Source organism: Glycine soja, chromosome 6, assembly GCF_004193775.1.
Source record: "Glycine soja cultivar W05 chromosome 6, ASM419377v2, whole genome shotgun sequence".
Lineage (NCBI taxonomy): Eukaryota > Viridiplantae > Streptophyta > Magnoliopsida > Fabales > Fabaceae > Glycine > Glycine soja.
Window position 1 is genome coordinate 38,114,610 of NC_041007.1, and position 21,712 is coordinate 38,136,321.

At 34.9% G+C, this 21,712-nt stretch overlaps 1 protein-coding gene across 3 annotated transcripts; it reads right to left on the minus strand.

Moving 5' to 3' along the window:
* Positions 1-15,873: 15,873 nt before the first annotated feature.
* On the minus strand, positions 15,874-21,477 carry LOC114416887. Of its 3 annotated transcripts, XM_028381929.1 has the most exons (3): positions 21,346-21,446; positions 21,139-21,246; positions 15,874-17,019 (listed from the first exon to the last, which is right to left on the minus strand). In XM_028381929.1, the coding sequence occupies exon 3, from the start codon at positions 17,015-17,017 to the stop codon at positions 16,211-16,213; it is 807 nt and encodes a 268-aa protein (XP_028237730.1). In that variant the 5' UTR covers positions 17,018-17,019; positions 21,139-21,246; positions 21,346-21,446; the 3' UTR covers positions 15,874-16,210. The 3 variants fall into 3 exon arrangements, with proteins under 3 accessions (XP_028237730.1, XP_028237729.1, XP_028237731.1); XM_028381928.1 differs by lacking the exon at positions 21,139-21,246 and having other exon boundaries at positions 21,346-21,477; XM_028381930.1 differs by lacking the exons at positions 21,139-21,246; positions 21,346-21,446 and adding an exon at positions 17,914-18,118.
* Positions 21,478-21,712: the final 235 nt, after the last annotated feature.

A 21,712-nucleotide genomic window follows, 5' to 3' on the forward strand; every position in this document is an offset into this window, starting at 1 on the left:
CGGAAAACCTCTTCCGGATACTTTCCGGAAGAAGGGTTCTTCCGGATAACCTTTGGAATTTCCGGAAGAGCTTTCCGGAAGAAGTGGTTCTTACGAAATTGTTTCGGAAGAACAACTTCTTCCGGAAGTGTGTTTTTTTTAAAAAACAAAAATTGTTTTGTTTTTTTTAAAAAAAATAATTATTATATTTTTTTTTTGATAATTTTTGTTTTTGAGATTTTATGAAAAATGAGGCTTGGGTTTTTTATGTCATGTTTTTTTTTATAATTTAAATTGTGTATCTTTACTAAATATTAAATTGTAAATTATTTATTTTTTTGTTTATAAAAGAAGTTGTTTTTGTTTTTGTTTATTGTTTATTTTTTAAAATTAGTGTATGAAGTTGTTTATTTTTATAAATAAAGTTGTGTGTGTTTTGGAAATTTTTAAAAAATACTAATTTTTTTTATAAATGATATAAATAAAGTTTTTTATTTTATTATAAATGAAGTATTTTTTTTAAATAAAGTTGTGGATGTTTACTAATTAATTAATTTTACATCAGTTGTGTTTTTTTTAATAAATGAAGTTGTTTATTTTTTTTAAATTAAGTTGTGGATATTTTTTAATTAATTAATTAATTTTACATTAGTTGTATATTTTTTTATAATTGAAGTTGTTTATTTTTTTTAAATTAAGTTGTGGATATTTTTTATTTAATTAATTTTAGATTAGTTGTGTTTTTTTTAAATGAAGTTGTTTATTTTTTTAAATTAAGTTGTGGATATTTTTTATTTAATTAATTTTACATTAGTTGTATTTTTTTTATATGAAGTTGTTTATTTTTTTTAAAATTAAGTTGTGGATATTTTTTATTTAATTAATTTTACATTAGTTGTGTTTTTTTTAAATGAAGTTGTTTCTTTTTTTAAAAATTAAGTTGTGGATATTTTTTATTTAATTAATTTTACATTAGTTGTGTTTTTTTTAAATGAAGTTGTTAATTTTTTTTTTAAAATTAAGTTGTGCATGTTTAGTAATAATTTTTTTTGACATTAGTTGTGTTTTTTTTATAAATGAAGTTGTTTAATTTTTAAAAAAAAAATTATGTTGTGTATGTTTTAAAATAATTTAAGTTAGTCTTATTTGTCTATAAATAAAGTTGTTTTTTTTATAAAGAAAATTGTGTATATTTTGACCGAAAAAAATACGTGTTCGACATGATTTGCAGATCATGGTCAGAACACGAGGTTTAGGTCATGTCATAGGTAGACTTGTAGGCAGAGATAAACCTGATGACCAGGATGCTGCTGATGTTTCCGAGAGGCGTAGGCCTACTACCTCAGCTCGTAGGCTACGCGTTCATCAGATGACTGCGGAGGGACGTGATATGGCTGAGGACGTCGTTGACATGACTGGCGATGTCCCTGAGCAGGCTGCGGAGGCACCTGAGATGTGTGCAGATGCACAGGGTGCTGATAGTGGTGAGGGGTCAGATGGTGATGATGCTGCTGAGGGATTCCCTGGTGGTCCACGTGACCCGTCAGTGCTCACATCATTTGCCGAGCATGTTGCACATGCTGTTTGGAGTGGACAGGTATTTTAATTTGTTAATTATTTATCATTGCTGATTTATTTGTTTGTGATTAATTTTTTTTAATAATTGTATAATTTGTACTTCAAATCAGGAACGTCCTGATCTGAAGTTAGTATCACATGGGAGGAAGGTGACACTGATTGGGAGGCCAGTGCCTGAGATTGAAGGTCCGGTGGCTGCCACAGGATTAAGTCCACTAATAGATTGTTCAGTTATTATTGGCGATCCTGGACTGATACCCGCATTTGTGGAGAGGTGGCACGGTGAGACTAGCACCTTCCACCTTCCTGTAGGAGAGCTGACGATCACATTGGATGATGTGTCATCAATCCTACATTTTCCCATCATTGGCGCCTTGCACAGTTTTCATGCTCTTTCTACGGAGGAGGCCAGATTTTTGCTTACGGAGTTGCTGGAGGTGTCTACCGAGGATGCCAGAGCGGAGACGGCACTCACACGTGGAGCATATGTACGATTAGGATGGGTTCGAGACATTTATGAGGCGAGATGTCAGGCCCGGCGGTGGATTGTCGCAGCTCGCGCTTATCTGATGCACCTTGTCGATTGCACTCTTTTTGCTAATAAGAGTGCAACATACGTGCATGTGGTTCACCTTGACGCTTTTCGGGACCTCGCTCATAGTGGTGGTTACGCTTGGGGAGTTGCCACGCTGGCTCATATGTATGACCAATTAGATGAGGCTTGTAGGACCACCACCCGACAGCTTGCGGGGTACTTGACGCTACTTCAGGTAAATTTTGTGTTTATTAATATGTTACGTTCGATTATGATTTAAACATGTTTTTATGTTATGTTAACCTCAATTATTGTGTAGTGTTGGATCTATGAGCACTTCCCTAGTGTGCACCAGTGCATGACTGACGATACATACCAGGAGACGTCCCCATGTGCTTCCCGGTGGTTGACGTCGAAGGCGCACATGAAGGGAATCACAGGAGCACCCTATAGGGCCCGTTGTGATGGTTTGACCGTCACAGATGTGTCCTGGTTGCCGTACACGGAGCATCGGGGGTTTAGGGCGTTTCAGGAGATTTCATCTTTCTAGGGTCAGCTGAGATGGGGTCCTATGGTCGTCACAATTCGACCGGAGAGGGTGATACGCCAGTTCGGATACATCCAGAACATCTCTCCGCCGCCTGTTAGTGCACGATTGTCACACGATCAGATAGATGGCAGGTGGATGCAGTTTGCGGATCACTTATTACCTGCGGGTCAACTTTGTCTAGTGCCTGGGTAGGTATCTGCGGATTACATGGAGTGGTTTTTCCGCATATCTCACTCATTCATGACACCGACCCAAGCAGGTGACCAGCGGAGGGATGCACCAGCTGCAGACCCTGAGGACTACATACAGCCGCCCAGCCCCCAAGTTCCAGTGGCATTTGACCCCCCTCCACATGTGGTAAGATTATTTGCGCGTTTAATGTTTTATGAGTTTTTATTTATTTTAAATTTTATAATAAATGTTTTTAATGACTTTGAAAGGATTATTACGAGGGACATGAGGTGATTGCACAGAGGTTGGAGCGTGTGCTCAACCTTAGGATAGTCACTGCAGGCACAGAGTTATATGACATTATGCAGGACTGCCTGAAGATCGCGAGAGGGGGACCCAGTGCTGATGGGACTGTCAGGGCTAGTCAGAGACGCCGCACGGACCATTGATCATTGTATTTATTTTTTGTGTTGTAGTTGACATGAATATTTGTAATTATTACAGTTTCTTGTTTAATAGTTGACGTGTTTTGCACGGTTTATTATTTTATAATATAGTTTATTATTCCGATTGTTTGTGGTCGTTAAGCGAAGTTTACGAGTGTTTTAAATTTATTTTTTAAAAAGTGAACCTAAAATCATGAGTTTTGTTTGTAAAAATTACATAAAAAATAAATGTTTTTTAAATCATTCATAATTCATAATTATGTGTTAGTAAGATTTTTAAAGTAATTATGATATATAATAAATTATGATTCAATCATAATTTACACCATTAATATATAAGGTCGTACCAAAAACAAAATATTAAAAAAAATTTACATGACAATGAATTCGCCATATAAGATACTACAATGATGACTTTAAAAAAATCCATGTTCAAGTACCCATGTTTGGGATTTTTTTGTGTGGGTGTGGCAGTGTCGTGAGACAATGGAGGGTGGCCATTTCTCATGTTTGGACGTCAAAAAACCCAAAAAAAATAGTCTCGTTCCCCGGTTCCGTCAACTAACACCTAAAAACAAAGCCTGAAAATCCAAAAAAATAGGAAATCGACCCTTTTCCATGTTCAAGTACCCATGTTTGGGATTTTTTTGCGTGGGTGTGTCAGTGCCGCGAGACAATGGAGGGCGGCCATTTCTCATGTTTGGACGTCAAAGAACCTAAAAAAAATAGTCCCGTTCCCCGGTTCCGTCAACTAACACCTAAAAACAAAGCCTGAAAATCCAAAAAAATAGGAAATCGACCCTTTTCCATGTTCAAGTACCCATGTTTGGGATTTTTTTGCGTGGGTGTGCCAGTGCCGTGAGACAATGGAGGGCGGCCATTTCTCATGTTTGGACGTCAAAGAACCCAAAAAAAATAGTCCTGCTCCCCAATTCCGTCAACTAACACCTAAAAACAAAGCCTGAAAATCCAAAAAAATAAGAAATCGACCCTTCTAACAATTATTTTTTTGGACCACTGAAACAACACATTCAACTTTACTATGGGAATTAAACACACCTTTAACAGATAAAGGTTAGATCAACGAAAAAGCATAAAAATAAACATCACATTCAGTTGTTTAGCGACGTCCCAGTGACGTAGTCTTTGATTTTCACAACATATTTAGTAAAGACAGCTAAAATTTCTATTGGTCCATATTTTTTCCAGTAGTTAGATTGTACTAACACCTTCAGCAGTTCTTCATTGGTCATCAGCTCATTTATTTCATATTTTATAACCGTATCTGAATACTCAAAGCGAGCTGGTTGGCGGAAAAACAATCGTCTTATCGTTTGTGATTCGTGAATTCCATGAGGGGGAATCCCTTTAGGTGCAACCATCTTGATTAAACTCTTCAGTTCATCGATGGTACATGTTGAAGGAATTTGAAATTTCTTAGGATTTTTTCCTGTGAAAGCGCATCCAACAAATTTGTTCTGCGGTGGCATGTTCTATTTCCCATTGTAATACAGGATCGCGTCATGAGTACGGGGCATAGTGCGTTCAAGTAAGTTTATTATTCCATCTGGTGTTCTTCCAATAGTGCATAATAACTCAATCGGACCAACACAAGAAAATTGATCATTACACATTAACATTGTGTTGACATCCTCATCATTTATCAATTTCATACACTCAAAGCGAATTTGGTTTCCTGTATCGGTGAATGACTTTCGGTAGTGAATTTCATCCAAAAATTGTTTGTCGAATAGCTGAAGGGTATTGTGTATTCTGGTTTTTAGGCTTGCAAAATCATAGCTATTTGGTACTCGAATGGGCACCGGAGTTGAAGTTTGGAAGTAAACCCCAGTATCATTGTGAATAATCGATCCATTTGGAAAAATGAAAGCCAACCTTGAGTTGACAATCGTCTGACTGCTAATTTCTCCTAAAAATGTCATACTTTGTGTATCAGTTGGAAGACTATTTGAAAGCAAGATAATGTGTGATTTAGTAGCCTAGTCTGCCATATATATAGATGGTTGTGACCGAGCGATTGCTTAACTTTGTTTACAAAAAAATAGACACGCGTGAATGTGTAGTCAAGTCAGCCAATGTGTTGTCGGCAATGTGTAGTAAAGTCAGCCAATGTGTTGTCGAGCGACTGCTAGTTTCAGAATGTGTAGTCAAGTCAGCCAATGTGTTGTCGCGCTCAAACTATAATACGCATGCATGTCATTATGTGTTGTCAATTATGACAATGATGTATGTTGCACGCGTAAATGATTTTTGTTGGACCAACAATTTCCTTGCTTAACCAAACGAGTACTTAATAATATTAATTGGTTAGTAATGGGTTACAACAAATTATATCGCATAATGAATACAATTACATAAACAATGCATGTTTAGTCTTCATTTAGGTCTACATAGTGTGTTTTGAATTACATCAAGCTTGTGTATTGCTGCATCCTACTAATATATGGAATTGTCCACTGCTTTGCCTGAGAATAACAATTGCTTGACCACAACAACGCTGGAGGCGGCAAGGGACAATGGTCTTTCAAATAAACCTGTTGTACATGAACAAACATTATATCATGCGCTGACCGTGTCAAACGAACCAGTGAAGTCAATGCATAATTGTTATACTAACTATATTCAATGTACCTGAAAAAAATGATTTACAATCATGTGACCGACACATATGATGCGGCGGCCAGAAGAATCAGGTGGTGGTTGACTTCTAAGAGGGAAAAATGTCATGCTTTGTTGTCGGGACAACGATACAATGATTATGTTATACCGTGAAGCAATCACATATCCCATGTCCGTTATATCCATCCACTTGTCCACACTAACCTGAATGAACCAAACATACACATGTAAGTAATTTAAACATGTAGGGACAACTTTAATTGTTCAAATCTCTCTGTGCCACCGAAGAGGTTCATGTACTCATGCGACCACCTGCCAAGTTCTTTAATCAATTCATTACGCACTAACGGCCACGAATCTTTCCCCATACCTAATAAAGCGGTAATGGACCGATATCCACAGTTACCGTCCGCTTTCACATCCACAACGTCACAAATGAAACCTTGAAAGAATGGCGCAAATTGATCCAACATCGGGATGATCCTTGTTGGCTGAGGCAGTTGAGAACATGATGCACTTCGTTTCACTGGAGAGTTGTTGCTTTGAACAGAATGAAAAGCATCAACATACTCACAGTAAGACGGATCACGCTTTGTGGATCTTTGACTTCTTTTCATCGGTTTCTTCGGTGCACCTTTAGTGTTGACCTTTGACGGAGGAGGGCACATAGAGTTATGATCAGGGCATGCAATTTCTCGAAGTTTACTCTTCAGAGTTACTTTGTCAGCCACATCAAGTTCATCAAACCTTTTAGATATGATCTCTATCTCTTCTTTGATGGTGACTTCCGTCTCACATAACCCTTGGTCTGAAAAGCAAAGTCTCCTCTAGAAAAGATGGACTGACTCCAATGGGATGCTGCCAGCAGTATACCTAGAAAGCTCACATGCACAAGGAAGACCGTGCGTGCTTCTCATCACACAACCATAAGAAGAAAGATTGTTGTCGAGATAACATAGACGGTCAACCTCAGAAGCAATCTGATTTAAAGCATCCCTTGAAACCATCCCAAGAAGCCTCTTGTATAAGGTTTTTTTATATACATGCCCAACCACATGCGTACTGGTTTCAAAGGATGCTTTAATTTCGACGTGTTGCAGCGTGATCATGTTGTTCATGGCATCCCAAACACTACATAGGTCTCCAACGCTATTTTGTAGTACTCTTTTGAGAGCCCAATGAGCTAATTCAACCCTACATTTAAAATACACAACAAACATGAAAATATACAACAATTAAATACCATTTATTACTAATCCTTACTAACAAATAAAATCAGTTCTTAATACATGTTTGTTGTTGTGTTGCCTAGGTGCATGACCTTATTTGTCCATGCTGTAATAAATTTTTCCTTGTGGGGGATAATTCATGTGTCGTTAACACAGTCAATGAACATCGGCCAAGGCGAACAAGCAACTTGAAACTTCTTATGTGACTCATGGAACTGGTGTTCGGACGGACAATCAACCAAAGTACCCCAGTTATCCATTACATAGTCCCACACATTTTTTTCCCCGCTTAAAGATTTGCACTTCGCCTTCACATTCTTATCGATATGAAACCTGCACAACAAATTAGTAGACTCGGGAAACATAGTTTTCACTGCATTCATCAGTGTTAGGTCTCTGTCAGTGACAATAACAAGAGGGAGGTGATCGTTTCTTAAAAATAGGCCTCGAAACCGTTCCAAAGCCCAGCAGAGAATGTCATCGTCGTTGGTGTCACTCCAACAAAGTCAAGTAGTGGGAGTCTCTACCTGTTTGTTTTGTAGGTACTGTCTATAAAAAACACCAGATGACATGCATTGCATAACTTTATTGCATCTGGGTGACACCAAAACAGATTATGCACCACAACTTCATCCTTTAATCTATGCCAATGAATGTATTGATCACGTTCGAGAAGTTTCATCAGATGCTGCATTTCGGTATCAGCTCCTCTTATTGAAGAACGATATGCACTTCTTGCATTGTAAATTTGCTTTATCGTGGTGCAACTGTCGGCATTGTGTTCCTTCAACGTTAGCAAGATGTTTTTCGGTTTCACCATCGACTTTGTCATATCAGCAATAATTTTCTTTTCTTCCTTAGTCAATCGTCCGGCGTATGGATGTCCAACTAAGGACTTCTCCAATTCATGATTGCGAATCCCACAAATCCACTTCACCATCCAACCTTCCCCTCCATGCACTGGTTTCCCACGAAGCCTGAAGGGACAACCACATTTCCTACTCCCAATGTCTTTTCTAACGAATTCTTTATTTCTACACTTGTACGTACCACTCCTTTCACACCCAATTAAGACAAATGAACTTCTTCCTCTGCTACCGGTCTCTGTGTCAAACCTCATAATCACTGCAACAAATCCATTTTCATGGGCACTGTTCGAGCCCATTGCAAAACATCATCTCGAGTAGCGAATACCTACAACGCAACCCTAACATTTTAATTTTCATACAAAACATCAATTCAACCAAATGACTCAAATTATCTATGATTACCTGAGACGTATTAAAAGCATTTGAACAATCCACATGTGGTTCATTCACCCCATATTCATAATCCATATGAACTTCTTGTGACATCGCAAAATCATACCTCCATTGATCTTCGTCCATCTTAAAGACATATGCATCATACACAAGTGCATTCAAATTATCATATAACCACATCCAAAAATTTACTACACCTTAAATAACAAAAATATTAACGGCACATATGCATCATACACAAGTATATTCAAATTATCATATAACCACATCTATAAATTGACTACTTATTAACTAACAAACATACTAACAACTAATACAAATATATTCTAAATTTATAACTATATTATTTACTTAAACTAAACTTATCACTATAATAAACAACTAATAAAACATTTTTCTACTACAACAAAATACAATTAAGTTACCTAAATCATTTAATATTATACCATTATACCTAATTAAACCAATAATCCACAACATATATATATATATATATATATATATATATATATTTTAAAACAGAAATAAAAAAATTTGCTAATAATTTAACATTCCGGAAGAAGTGATTCCGAAAGACCTTCTTCCGGAATAGGCCTTAGTAACTTCCGGAAGACCTTCTTCCGGAAGTTACTAACATTCTCATTCCGGAACTTCTTCTTGCTGTGCCTAAAATTTCTTACGGATACAGCTTTTTACTGTTTTTCTTCTCTAAAAACTAGTCGGAAAACGAAAAAAATACTCATAAATGCGTACCTCCGACGAAATAGGAAGAACAGCGACTAACAAAACTTCAAATACAGAACACGGGGACCACCAAATCTTCAAATACTTCACGGGACCACCAATGGAAAGCGCAAAAGGGACCACCACTGAAAGCAACAGCAACCAACCAAAACGAAAGAAAGAAAGCAAAGAAGGAAGAAGGCGCAGTAAAAAAAACTGAGTAAAGGAAGCGTGAAAATGGAAGCGTGCAACGCGTTAATTTAAAGAAAATTACACAGGGGCAAAATCGTCATTACATATGCATTAAATATTATTTTATTTTTACTTATTATTATAAAATGAAAATTATTTTTTCTTCACTTTGTTATAAAATAATAATCATTTTTTTATTATATATTAACTTTTGTAATAGAAATTAAATGTTTTCATAATAAAAAATTTATATTTTTAATAAAATTTACGAATTAATTAATTTTTATGGTTTAAATTATACTAAATTGTCACACAAATTAATATTTTACATGCGCGTAAAAAACAAATTATAAATATTAGTCATAATTACGTTCACTAATTATTTAATTATTTATGTATAATAATATCAATTATTTTATAATTTAGTTTATTCATTAAAAGTAAATTATTACAAAATAAAACATTTTTAAAAAAAAACTAACTTCCGGAAGAAGGGTCTTCCGAAAGTAAAAGGATATCTTCCGGAAGAAGTTTCTTCCGGAAACACTCCGGATGACGTTCTTCCGGAAAGAGTTTCAGAGTACTTCCAGAATCACAAATTCCTCTTTCGGAAGAAGGTTCTTCCGGAAAATTTCCGAAAAAATGATCTTCCGGAATGTTTCCAGAAAAAGCGTCTTCCGGAAATGAATTTGCTGAAGGACAGTTTCGCCACTTCACTATTTGTTAGGTGCCCCAGCAATAATGCTGGGTGCACATAACAACTCCCTTTGCCTTTGGGTCCGAATTCTAAACGAGAACTAAGAAAATTAAAATTATATAAGATGTGAATTCGGAATTAAAAGGCCTGAATCCTCACTATAAATAATAATATGGAATAGTTACGTTAATAATTTAAAAAAAAAAGAAATAATTGGATATATAAAAAAATCAAAAGGTATAATTGGATAAAAAAAAATCCAACTGTTCACAATTAGTTTCAAGTCTTCTATCAACAATTCAACTTGTCTTTCTTTTCTTTTCTTTTTTCAAGTCTTGTCAACATCTCTAGATAAAGGATAATGTTCCCAACGCAACATTGGGGTTCTTATTCTAGGGATCCGTCTGTTTTGAAGTTTTTTTTTTAAGTTAAGTCGAATCGATTTTTATATAAATTAATTTAAAAGTATACATAATAAAACATGTATTTTTTAATAAAAAATAAAATTTCAAGTTTCAACCCAAATAAAAAAACGGTGGCAAGGCTCCATGCGATACACAACCTATACCCAAAGTACCTTTTTTTAAATAAAAAAATAATCAAATGATTGCACGTTACTCGTGTAAGACAATCACACAAGAGTACCCTACGCACGTTTCTACCTATTTATATGTACTTATATTTGAGTACACAAAGGTGCCAAGGTCATTTACGGGCAAAAGCACCAGTTTGGGTCTTTTTACAAATTATTTATCAAAAGGGAGCCGTTTTGAAACTATTTATTGAGGGGATTTGTTTTTATTTGTATTGCATCAAAGGCAGGGGGCACAATTCAACGAGGAGCTGACATGTGGCATTGAGTTGTTGTGCCAAAAGCTTTGCGCAATGGGTTGCTACAGTTGCAGTGGCGCAACCACTTTTGGATAGGCTATGTCAGCGTGTGTTGACTGCCAGTGTTGACTGCTTTCGGCAGCGTGTGACCAATGAAAAGGTATTGTGCCATGCCAGTTGGAGCAACCATTTGCTCAAATTACCTAAGTACAACGTATTGCGCCATTACTACCGGCGCAATACATGCCTATATAAACCCTCGTTCCCCTTCCATCCAGACACACTTTCTGGTACATTTTCGCATCTCTTCAATTTTCTTTCTCTCTATATTACAACTTTGTTGATATTTCTTCTGTGGGGTGAAAATCAGTAATATATTTATTAATTTTTTATTAATTTGTATTATTTTTTTATGTTATTATTGTTAATGAAAATTATTGATGACATTATTGATTTATTTTGTAGGTTTTATTATAAAAATGAGTTCTTCGATTATTGTTTTGGTTTATTTGAATGGAAAAATATTTCAAAGTGACGACGACATCAGATTTGAAGGTCCTAAAAAGGCTATTCAAATTAAACATGGTGTAACTTTTGATGGGTTAAAAAAAAGAATTCGTGATAAGGTAAAATTAGATAAAAATAAAAGTATATCTACTATGACTTGTCGATTTTTAGTTGCAGGTAAATATATTTCATTGCAAATTTGTGACGATGAAGATGTTGAAACAATGATTGAAAGTTTTCAACAACAACAAGAAATGGGTGTCATTGAATTGTACGTTGAAGTAGATGTTGTCGATGCTTCTGCGTTGAATGTGACAAATTCACTATTATCATGTGGGAATAATATAGCTGGCAATGAATCTAAAGTTCAAAGATTTGCAATAAATTTAGATGACGATTCTAACGATGATGATTACATGATATTTAATTCATATGTTGAGGACTCGTTGGATGAGGAGGAAGATATCGATGATATATCTGACACAGATGAAGAAGGTATATTTAATTAAATAATATTGTAATCTTATAATATTTTAATCTTAGAATATGTTTTCGTAAATAGTATACAGGAGAGGCCCGTATTGGTATATAGTTTTAAACCAGTAATGGACATTAAATAGCACTAAAAGAGGCCTATTTTCATAAATACTTTTGAGAAAAAACCGTATATTAAGATTTATTTGCAGGTGGAAGTGAGACTACATTTTGGGAATCTGCTTCTAGTTATAGTAACATTAATTGGAGTCATCCGGATGAAGAAGACATTTGTGGTTTCGATATGAGATCAACCTTCAATATTGTCCAAGAATTATTTGTTGGCATGGAATTTGAAAGCAAAAATGCAGTAAAAAATGCATTGCAAAAGTATGTTATGAAGGTGCACCAAACTTTTAAAGTTGTTGAATCAAAATCACAAAAATATGTTGTTTGCTGCGCAAATCGAAATGATGACATCCCATGCCCTTTTTATATGAGGGCAATTGTATCTAAAAAAACTTATACATGGAAAGTTACGCAGTGAGGGGGGGGATCGCACACGTGTTTGAATATAACACAAAACCATGACAAACTTGATTCTGATTTGATTGCTACGTGTGTAGTAGGTATGATTTTAACTATTTTAATTATTCATGTTTGTTTATCATTGATTTGGTTTATGTTGATGATTAATTTTTGTTATAATTATTTTCATAGGGATGATTAAAGAAGATCTGTCATAGAAAATTTCTTTGATTCAAGAAAGAATCAGTGGTATGTTTAACTATAAAATTTCATACAGAAAGGCCTGGAAGGCTAAACAAAAGGCCATTATGATTGAGTATGGTGATTGGGATGAATCTTATGGCCAACTTTCGTCATGGCGAACGCACATGCAAAATCATTGTCCAGGATCGTATTATCAAATATGTGACGATGATTTTGTAGTTGGCAATATGGTGAGTCGTGAATACCGTCAGTTCCATCGAGTATTTTGGACTTTCGGTCAATGTAAAGAGTCTTTCAAGTATTGCAAGCCAATCATACAAGTCAACGGTACATTCTTGTATGGAAAATGTCGTGGGACGCTGTTAATGGCAACAACACAAGATAGAAATGGTCATGTTCTTCCGCTCGCATTTGTTGTGGTTGAGGGAGAAACATTAACAGCATGGTCATGGTTTTTGGCACACTTGCGTGAACATGTCACAGATAAAGATGGTATATGTCTCATTTCTGATCATCATGCAAGTATAAAGTCAGTCGTTGCTAATGAAGCACTTGGGTGGCAACCTCTACATGCTTATCATGTTTACTGCGTGCGATATATCGCAAGCAATTTCAACCACAAGTTCAAGAATGAGAAACAAAAACAAATGTTGAAAAAATTAGGTAAGATTTGACTTATAATATATCTTATTTTTTATGATAATTTTACTGAAATTGGTAATGGCTAATGTGCATGATACACTTCTTGCAAGCATATATTCGATAGGAATTTTGATAAATTTTGTGATTTGAGTCCTGCCATAAAAACATGGATCGACAAGTTTTCAAAAGAAAAATGGACCATGGCATATGACAGAGGAGGGCGTAGGTACGGTCATATGACAACTAATCTATCTGAATGTGTAAATAAAGTTTTTAGAGGTTGCTGCAACATACCAATAACTGCCCTTGTGAAGTCAACATACAGTAGATGTCGACAATATTTTGTAGACCGCGGTTGTAAAGCTCAAAGAGAATTACAAAGCGGTCAGATTTATTGCTCGAAGGTTATGAAAGAGATTCAGAAAAATCAAGAAAAGGCTTGTTCTCACATTGTCCGCATTTATGATATTCAGAGAATAATGTTTGAAGTTGAGGAGGTTTACGATCCTATGTCTCAACGAGGTGGACAAAAGTGGTCAGTTAACTTAAACGACAGTTACTGCCAATGCGGTCAATTTAGCACTTACCATTATCCATGTTCCCATATTATCATTGTGCGTGGTGTTGTCAGCATCAACTTCTATCAATACATAGATGTTGTATACACAAATGATCACATCTTACGTGCTTACTCTCCACTGTGGTGACCCCTGGGGAACGAGGATGTGATTCCTCCATCTGATGCATCGTGGACACTTGTGCCTGATCCAAGTTTTAATCGTATGAAAGGAAGGCCAAGATCAACACAATTAAGGAATGAGATGGATTGGAGGGAACCTTCTCAAACTCGTCAAAAATGTGGTAGATGTGGTGTACAAGGACACAACCGACGCAATTGTCCTCTACAATCTAATCAGGGTAGTTGTTAACGTCATGGTCTGCATGTGCCTAGTTATCATTGTCCGATTCAATTCATGATTTTTATTGATGTTGTTTGCTCAATTTTGTTATGCACATCTTCTAATTAATTCAAACAATTTAAAATAAAACTAATCAATCATCATCATCATCAACAACATCATGTGTGTTATGGCGGGAGGACGTCCCACATGGTCGCTCTCATCTCTGAGCTTGTCGGTCTGGATTCCTTCTCCTATCGCCCCTCCTTTCATCAGTCTCAGCAGAAAATTTATTACCTAAATCTACCCCTAATAAATCAGTAATGTTAGGAATGTTTCTCGACACACTCCGTGGAAGGCCCATTGGGGCGTTAGGCATTGATATCTGACAACCATGTGCAAATGAAGGGGTTCCCGCAGGAGAAGGAGACCCAAATAAGTCAGCCATAACATATCCTGGTTGTAGCGGAGGTTGCGTTCCCATAAAATATGCATCTACATATCACAATATATAACATAATAAATAAACAATAAATTAAATAAAATACAATATTAATGGACATTATAAATTAAATTAACACAAAAACTGCGTACCTGATGAAGTTCCGCTTTGATATGGGTATGGATACAGGGGCGACATTTGAGACGGCTCTTAGGTGAACTGATCAGGTGTGTAATTATTCTGAACACTATCCACTAGTCCCTTTTTATCACTTTTTTTGTTCTCATTTTCTATTTATCTTTCTCTTTTATTGTATTTTATTTTATAAAAAATGTAGAGACACAAACGTAATTTTCCCTAGGCTCTCTAGAAGTGAAATAAAATTAAAAATAAAGTAAAAACGTGTTATGGGGAATCATGCATGTCATAAGGTAAAATTATATTTAACTTTTAATTTTATAACGTTAGTATTATATCTAACAATAAAAAAAACAAATTGAAAAAATTGAGGGGGGCTAACGTGCCCCCTGAACATGTCGTACTCATTAAATATTTTAAATATACACATAATATCGCATATTTAATATATGTGTCATTAGCAATAATAAAAAATATGAAATAAAATTATTGTGAGAGACAGAACAAACTACAAGAGAAAGAGAGTAAGTTGGGATGAAAGGGGCAAAAAATACTTACCAGGAAGAGGGGGGGTCTTTGGTGCAAGTGAGGGAACAACATGTATTTTTAGTTTATAAGTGGGGAAGGAGTAAGGAGTATTACACCAAGAGGGTTGGTGCACCACTGTTCCCTGTGCAGCACCTACGCCCTACCCTGTGTTTATGCTAACCAAAAGTGGTTGCGTCACTGCAACTATAGCAACTTATTGCGCAATACTTTTGGCACAACAGTTCAATGCCACATGTTAGCTCTCCGTTGAATTGTGTCCCTGCTTTTGGCGCAATGCAAATAAAAACAGACCCCTCGGTAAATAATTTCAAAACAGCCACTTTTGGTAAATAGTTTGGAAAAGGATCTCAAACTAGTGCTTTTGTCCCATTTACGTGCCTGCTTTGTACTTTTAGAGAGAAAATGTGTTAATAGTGAAGTTTTGTTTGTTTAAACTTTAAAAAAGAATTATAAAAAAATTATTTTTTAAGTATATAGAATTTGTTTAGTAAAACAATAAAAAAATTATTTTTTAAAGCAAAAATAGTTTGAACAAAAAAAAAACTGTTTATTTTATTTAGAAAAAAAAAGGTTTTTTTAACAAACAAATTTAAACAAACGGGTCCTAAGTCTCGAGAGTAGTTAAATGGTTAATAAATGATTGTTGGTACAACTCAATAGAGGCAATGGGTTCATAACTTAGATAAGCACATGGATTATAAAATAAGTATCCATCATCCAGTCCAGACTTCTCACTGTAAGAAACAAGGTCATAAAATAAGCACTAATTTCATGTATGTCCTGTTTTCTCAATCCCTATCACAGGTGGTTTTGTATAGAGCAGAAGAGGGTCCTATATTGCAAAGATACCTCAGGGCCTCGTCATTGTTCCGAATAAAAATAAATTTAACTAACAAGCAAAAAAGGCTTTTAACTTCTAAATACTAATGCTAATACTTGAAAGTAACATAATTTAACAGAACAATCTTCACCAGAGTTAAAAAATCAGAGAACTCTAGACATTTTTATTTAATGATAAGTCAGCAATGCCAGCAATAAGATCATCGAGTGAGCTATCCTTCAACTTCAATGAATCATCAAAAGATGGTGGCACTGTTTGAAAGGAATTCTCTGATAGGGCTTTGTCCAACTGTTTAACCAGTTCACCTTCCTCAGATTGAATATCAAAATCCCAGATTTTGAAGATATTCTCGGCAAGGTGCTCCATCTCATAAGAGGAAGAATCCAGATTAAGTCCAGAATCAATGGTTTCATTCTCCTCCTTCAGGTGTTCCTTATAAGTTGGCAGAAAAGGATTGATAGATGGCAAAGTACCAGTCTTTTCATCATCTGGAATTTCATCGGTGCTTGTTTCTACTGCCATCAGTAATGAGTTAACATTATAAGTTGAAGAAGGCTCAGATAAGTGTTTCCCATCAGAAGTTGAAGATTGCAGAATAAGTTTCTCATCAGAAGTTGAAGATTGCAGAATAATAAGTTTCTCATCAGAAGTTGAAGATTGCAGATTAAGTTTCTCATCAGAAGTTGTTGCAGTATTAGCATATTCAGAACTAATAATGTAGGGAGGAATTTTTACGTCTTCTCCTTCAGTGCTGAAAGATTGAGGTTGGGAGCTGATAATATCTAATAAAGCATTTTTCAAAGGGATCCAATCAGTGTCTGAAATATCAGAATCTTTAACTAGGCAGGATTCAACCCAAGCAAGATCTTCTGGAGAAAGAACTTCATTCTGCCGAGATGCTATCGAATTGAGAATAGCAGATGAAACTGAAACTTCATTCTCTGCATCTTCGACATCCATTGCTACAAGTCCATAGAGATATATACAACCAAAATAAGAAGAAAGAGTAACTCCATGTGTGGATGAAACTCAATCAATGAAAAACAATACAGTAACTTGTTTCATAAATATGGCAATCTAGATCATGCTTTTAAAGTTATGGATGACTAGAAAGATATAAAAAAATATTTTCATGTTCCACATCCAATGCATGCATTCATCAATGCAATCTGGCCAGGAAATCCGTAGAACAAACAACCTCACATCACTCCCACAATTGATAAATCACAAACAGGATGCTAGGTTTTCTATTGACTGAACTAGCATTTTAACACGTTGAAGGATAAAAAAATACAAAAAATAAAATAATCCATTGATCTTCATAAATTCACACATATACCAAAGAAAAAAAGGTCACATGACTGTGCAAGATCTTCCAAAAAGACAAAAAATTATATATAAAAGATATACATGTAATAAAAAAAAGACACTGGTAAGGAAAATCTTGTAATTCATGAACATGGAACTAAATGGAATATTCATATTCATAAATTTATAAGTCATAACAAACAGGTCCAAAACAACTCAAAATCAATCACATAATACAAAACATAAGAAACTATATTAAAAAGACAAAGTAAAACATTTTTACATTTCAATTTCAATACTATATTAAAATGAGAAAGGCAGAACACGAATATCGATAAAAATTTATGATTTTGGGTAGATAGAAAAAGAATTAATAAGTGGTAGAGAACACAGACCATGAAGCTCAACATGACAAACAGAGGCAGAACATGAATTATTTAAATTAAAAATTGGAGAATTTAAAACGAAATTTAAAATCAGGGGAACAAAAACGAAAAAGGGGCAAGCTTGAGGGGAACAAGGTCAAATCAAAAAATCGAAAAACTTACTGAGATGAAGAATAGGGCACTTGAGAGTTGAGATCTCAATTTTAGACGCAGAACACAAGAAGCTAGGCAAGACGAAGAACAGGGAAAGAACAAACCCTAGGGATGAAGGAGAGCTGAACAAGAATGACTGAAATCCGAAGTTATGTTTTTTTCTAGGCTTAATTACACTTTTACTTCCAACTTTTTCATTTTTGGCAAATTTTATCCCAACTTTTTAATTTGACACATTTTACTCCCAATTTTAAGAAAATTGCAAATTTCACCCCTAACTATTTTTTCATTAATAAGCACAAAAATTGGGAATAAAATTTGTCAAAAAAATATAAAATTGGGGGTAAAATTTGCCAAAAAGATAAAAAATTCAGTGTAAAATTTGCAAAAAAATAAAAAAATTGAGGATAAAAAGTACAATTATATTAGAAGTAAAATGACAAAGGGTAAAATCTAAAAGTTTCTTAAAAGTTGGAGATAAAATGCACCAAATTAATTTGTTGGTAATAAAATGCGCCAAAAATTAAAAAGTTGTGGGTAAAAAGTGTAATTAAACCTTTTTTCAACCTTGCAAACTGGGCCAGATCAGGAAATATGGGTTTTGAACTGAAACCCGACCAAGAAATCCAGCACACAAACCCACCTCTGAACATTGAAAAACTGCAGAATGGACAAATTTTCAAGCGGAAGATTGCTATTTGATACAATCCGCAACAAGCTATGATCTTCAATGCGAGTCAGCACGGTATTTACTAGACAAATTGCAAGATTATGCGATTATACAATCTTTCTCACAATTTTAGCAACCTTGACTGCTATTCTAAATGTTATAATACAAACTAAATAGTATACTACGCATAAATACTCAAAAACAAAACCAAATCCCCAAAATAAAAGAAATTTATGATTGTATTAACTCACAATTTACACACAATCGTCACCAATGATCAATCTAGGAGCAATAAGAACATGGTAATGAAGCCAAAAATTGAGATATGATTGTGAAATTAATGAAAAAGAATATAACAAATTAGATTAAAAAAAGTGAACTGGGGAAGTCTAAAGGAGGAAGAAAGAGCAGAACACAAAAAAAATCTTATAAAATGTGAAAAAGAGAGCTCCAAATAGAGGTAACTTTTTGTAGAATATTATAGCCAAAAAAAAACCCAAACAAGTGTTCCAGGGGGTAAAAATTGATTTTTGAAGGCTATATCATGGTAGTTCCACTATAGCCGCAAGAAGCTGCTATTTTGATGGCCACTAGTGAAAACTTCTCTGCTATTTGAATCCTACAGCAGTCTGGCACTGCTCTGATCCGCTATAGAGCACTATTGAATACTATGCATATATCAATAAAAATCATGCACAAAATACATTGTCAAACCAAAATCTCTATTTTTGGATGATGGAATACAATATGAAACAGGATGAAATAAAGGATTGAACAAGTGCAAATTATACTCTTATTCAAACCCAGATCTCCAATTGAATAAAGAAAGAAATACTAATTATGACCATATAACTACATCATAGGAATAATATCATAGTTCTTCAAAGATATAACCAAAAAGGCTATTGGTTATAAGACATTACAATAGATCAAATTGCAATAGTGATCATAAATCAAACCTTCAACAAATCCATTTAGAACAAGAACTTTTTAAATAGAGGCATTACAATCAGCAAACAAAGATAACAGAATTTCACAGTCAAAACTAAATCTTTGGCCTTTCAGATTCATGCTAAGTTGCTAGCCAACTCTGGTTAAATGGAAGCCACAAGAAATCTCCCTTAGAATCTACTATTGCACAAAAACACAATTTGCAGCAGAGTCATTGTCATGAAGTGCCCTGTGGTAGTACCTTTTTTTTTATCAGCCAAAACAAACTCATATATAATTAAAAAGAAAGCGGTACCAGCAGTACCAACCCAATTACATGAGAAGGAAAGCAAGTTATCTTAAAAGAAAGAAACTACTAGCAGATCCCTTTCCCAATATAACTTGATCGTAAAAAAGATATATATGACAGACATGCTACCCCCAAAGAAATGTTCCCCTTCCAGCACTTAAAATCCCCACCACAAACAAACTAAATTGCCTTGTAGCCTATAACATGTTATCAGAAACTCCACAAAACCATAACCTCCCAAATACACAAACATTTAACGATATCAGCACCTATTGAAAGAGAAACAAAACAACAAATCAGTGTACTCCTTTACCCCCACTATGTTGTATATGTACATCCTTCCACTGTCAAAAAACCATTTGTAAATTATAACAGCTAGAATGAAAGCATTCCCCACATTGTTAGCCGCCCTTATATCACCTGTAAACAAGTCGTAGTTGTTCTGTGCCAACAACAGAAAAACATCATCAAGGCAAAAACTGTACCCTCCAATAATGATATAGTTCCTAACAGCATCTCATTACTTCTATCTCCCAACATAGTCCAATATACCAGCTTAGATTCAATCCACCCCCACAGGCATCCTAACCACAAACATACACTTCAAACATTTAACATCAAAACATCCTCAAAGACCCAACAAATTCCAGACTGATCCTCAACCCAAAATAGCTTCCATAAGCTTTATACCTGTTAACTTCCCTTCAAACAGTTAGGTAAAAAAATTTGACCATTCATGGACTGAGTATCTAAAAGAACCTAGTTTGGAAGATAGCCAAATCCAGGACTTGAATTTCATAGTCTCAACTACCTTCTCAGCCTCAACATTGTCATGCTTAAACACTACTTCATTGCGGAACAACCAAATTGTCCATATAGTAGCAAACCAAACCACTTGTCATCTGACAAATGAAGAAAGCTTTCTACGCCTTTCAAAAATTCAAAAGGGAATGAGACATCCCCCCTCCCCCAATGCCTAAGCTCAATCTCCTCCATCTTTGTTCCTTATCCTTCACATTATTATCTTAATAAAACAGTAGCTACAACACTTAAAATTTACAGAAAGCAATCTCCCCCCACCCCCCTCCCCTAAAATTGAAAGCACTTCAATGTCACAATTTCTCTAGTAATTCCTATTCAATACCAAATTTCACAAACAAAAATCATCACACAATATAATAAAAAATAAAAATTTAAACATTTGAAGATAAGCAAACTTGAACCCCACCACCAAAAGGGGGGTTAAGGGAAATTAAACAAATTTTAAATTCAATTCCAACATTTTATAGAAAAAATAAAGAGGGAAAGAAACATAGAAGCCCACCTCTTACTGTTTTTGTTCTCAATAACACAATAATCAGCAGTAGACGCTAAACCAATTTACGCCAGCAACATTGAAGAAACAACAAATTACGCACAAAAAATTAAAACTCTGAAACAAAAATTTCAAACACAGATAAAATAAATAAATAAGAAAACATAGAGACACACACAGAAAGAGACAGAGAGAGAGGGAGGGAGGGAGAGAAACCTTTTTCGCCCGTAGAAGCCATTGGCGTCGCAACGAAGACAGGAAGCAACGAAAACCAGCGAGACTACACGTAAATATGTCAGTATTCTTTTTAGCTTCTTCAACTGAGGTAAAAGCCAAAGCCAACTATGGCAAAATTATACCCAAATTAAATTTTTTTTCCTTAATCTTACCTTTTTTTTCGCTGGAAAATAAAAATGATAAAACTGAAAAACACACTCTCGAAGTTGTATTCATTAAGATTTTAAAATTTTCAATCCAAACTTTTAAATGATAAAAATAGGGCATAATATTGACTCAAAACTATTAAGGTTTTGTAAATAACATAATAAAATTTGTTAGATATTCAATTAAGAGTTTTTATAAT

Bases quoted from the DNA above. Each gene is read 5' to 3' on its own strand.
- LOC114416887 (XM_028381928.1), bottom strand. From the start codon at position 21,367: ATGGCTTCTACGGGCGAAAAAG. The intron at 17,020-21,345 runs GTTTCTCTCCCT...ATGGACTTGTAG, and splicing joins GGCTTCTACGGGCGAAAAAG to CAATGGATGTCGAAGATGCA.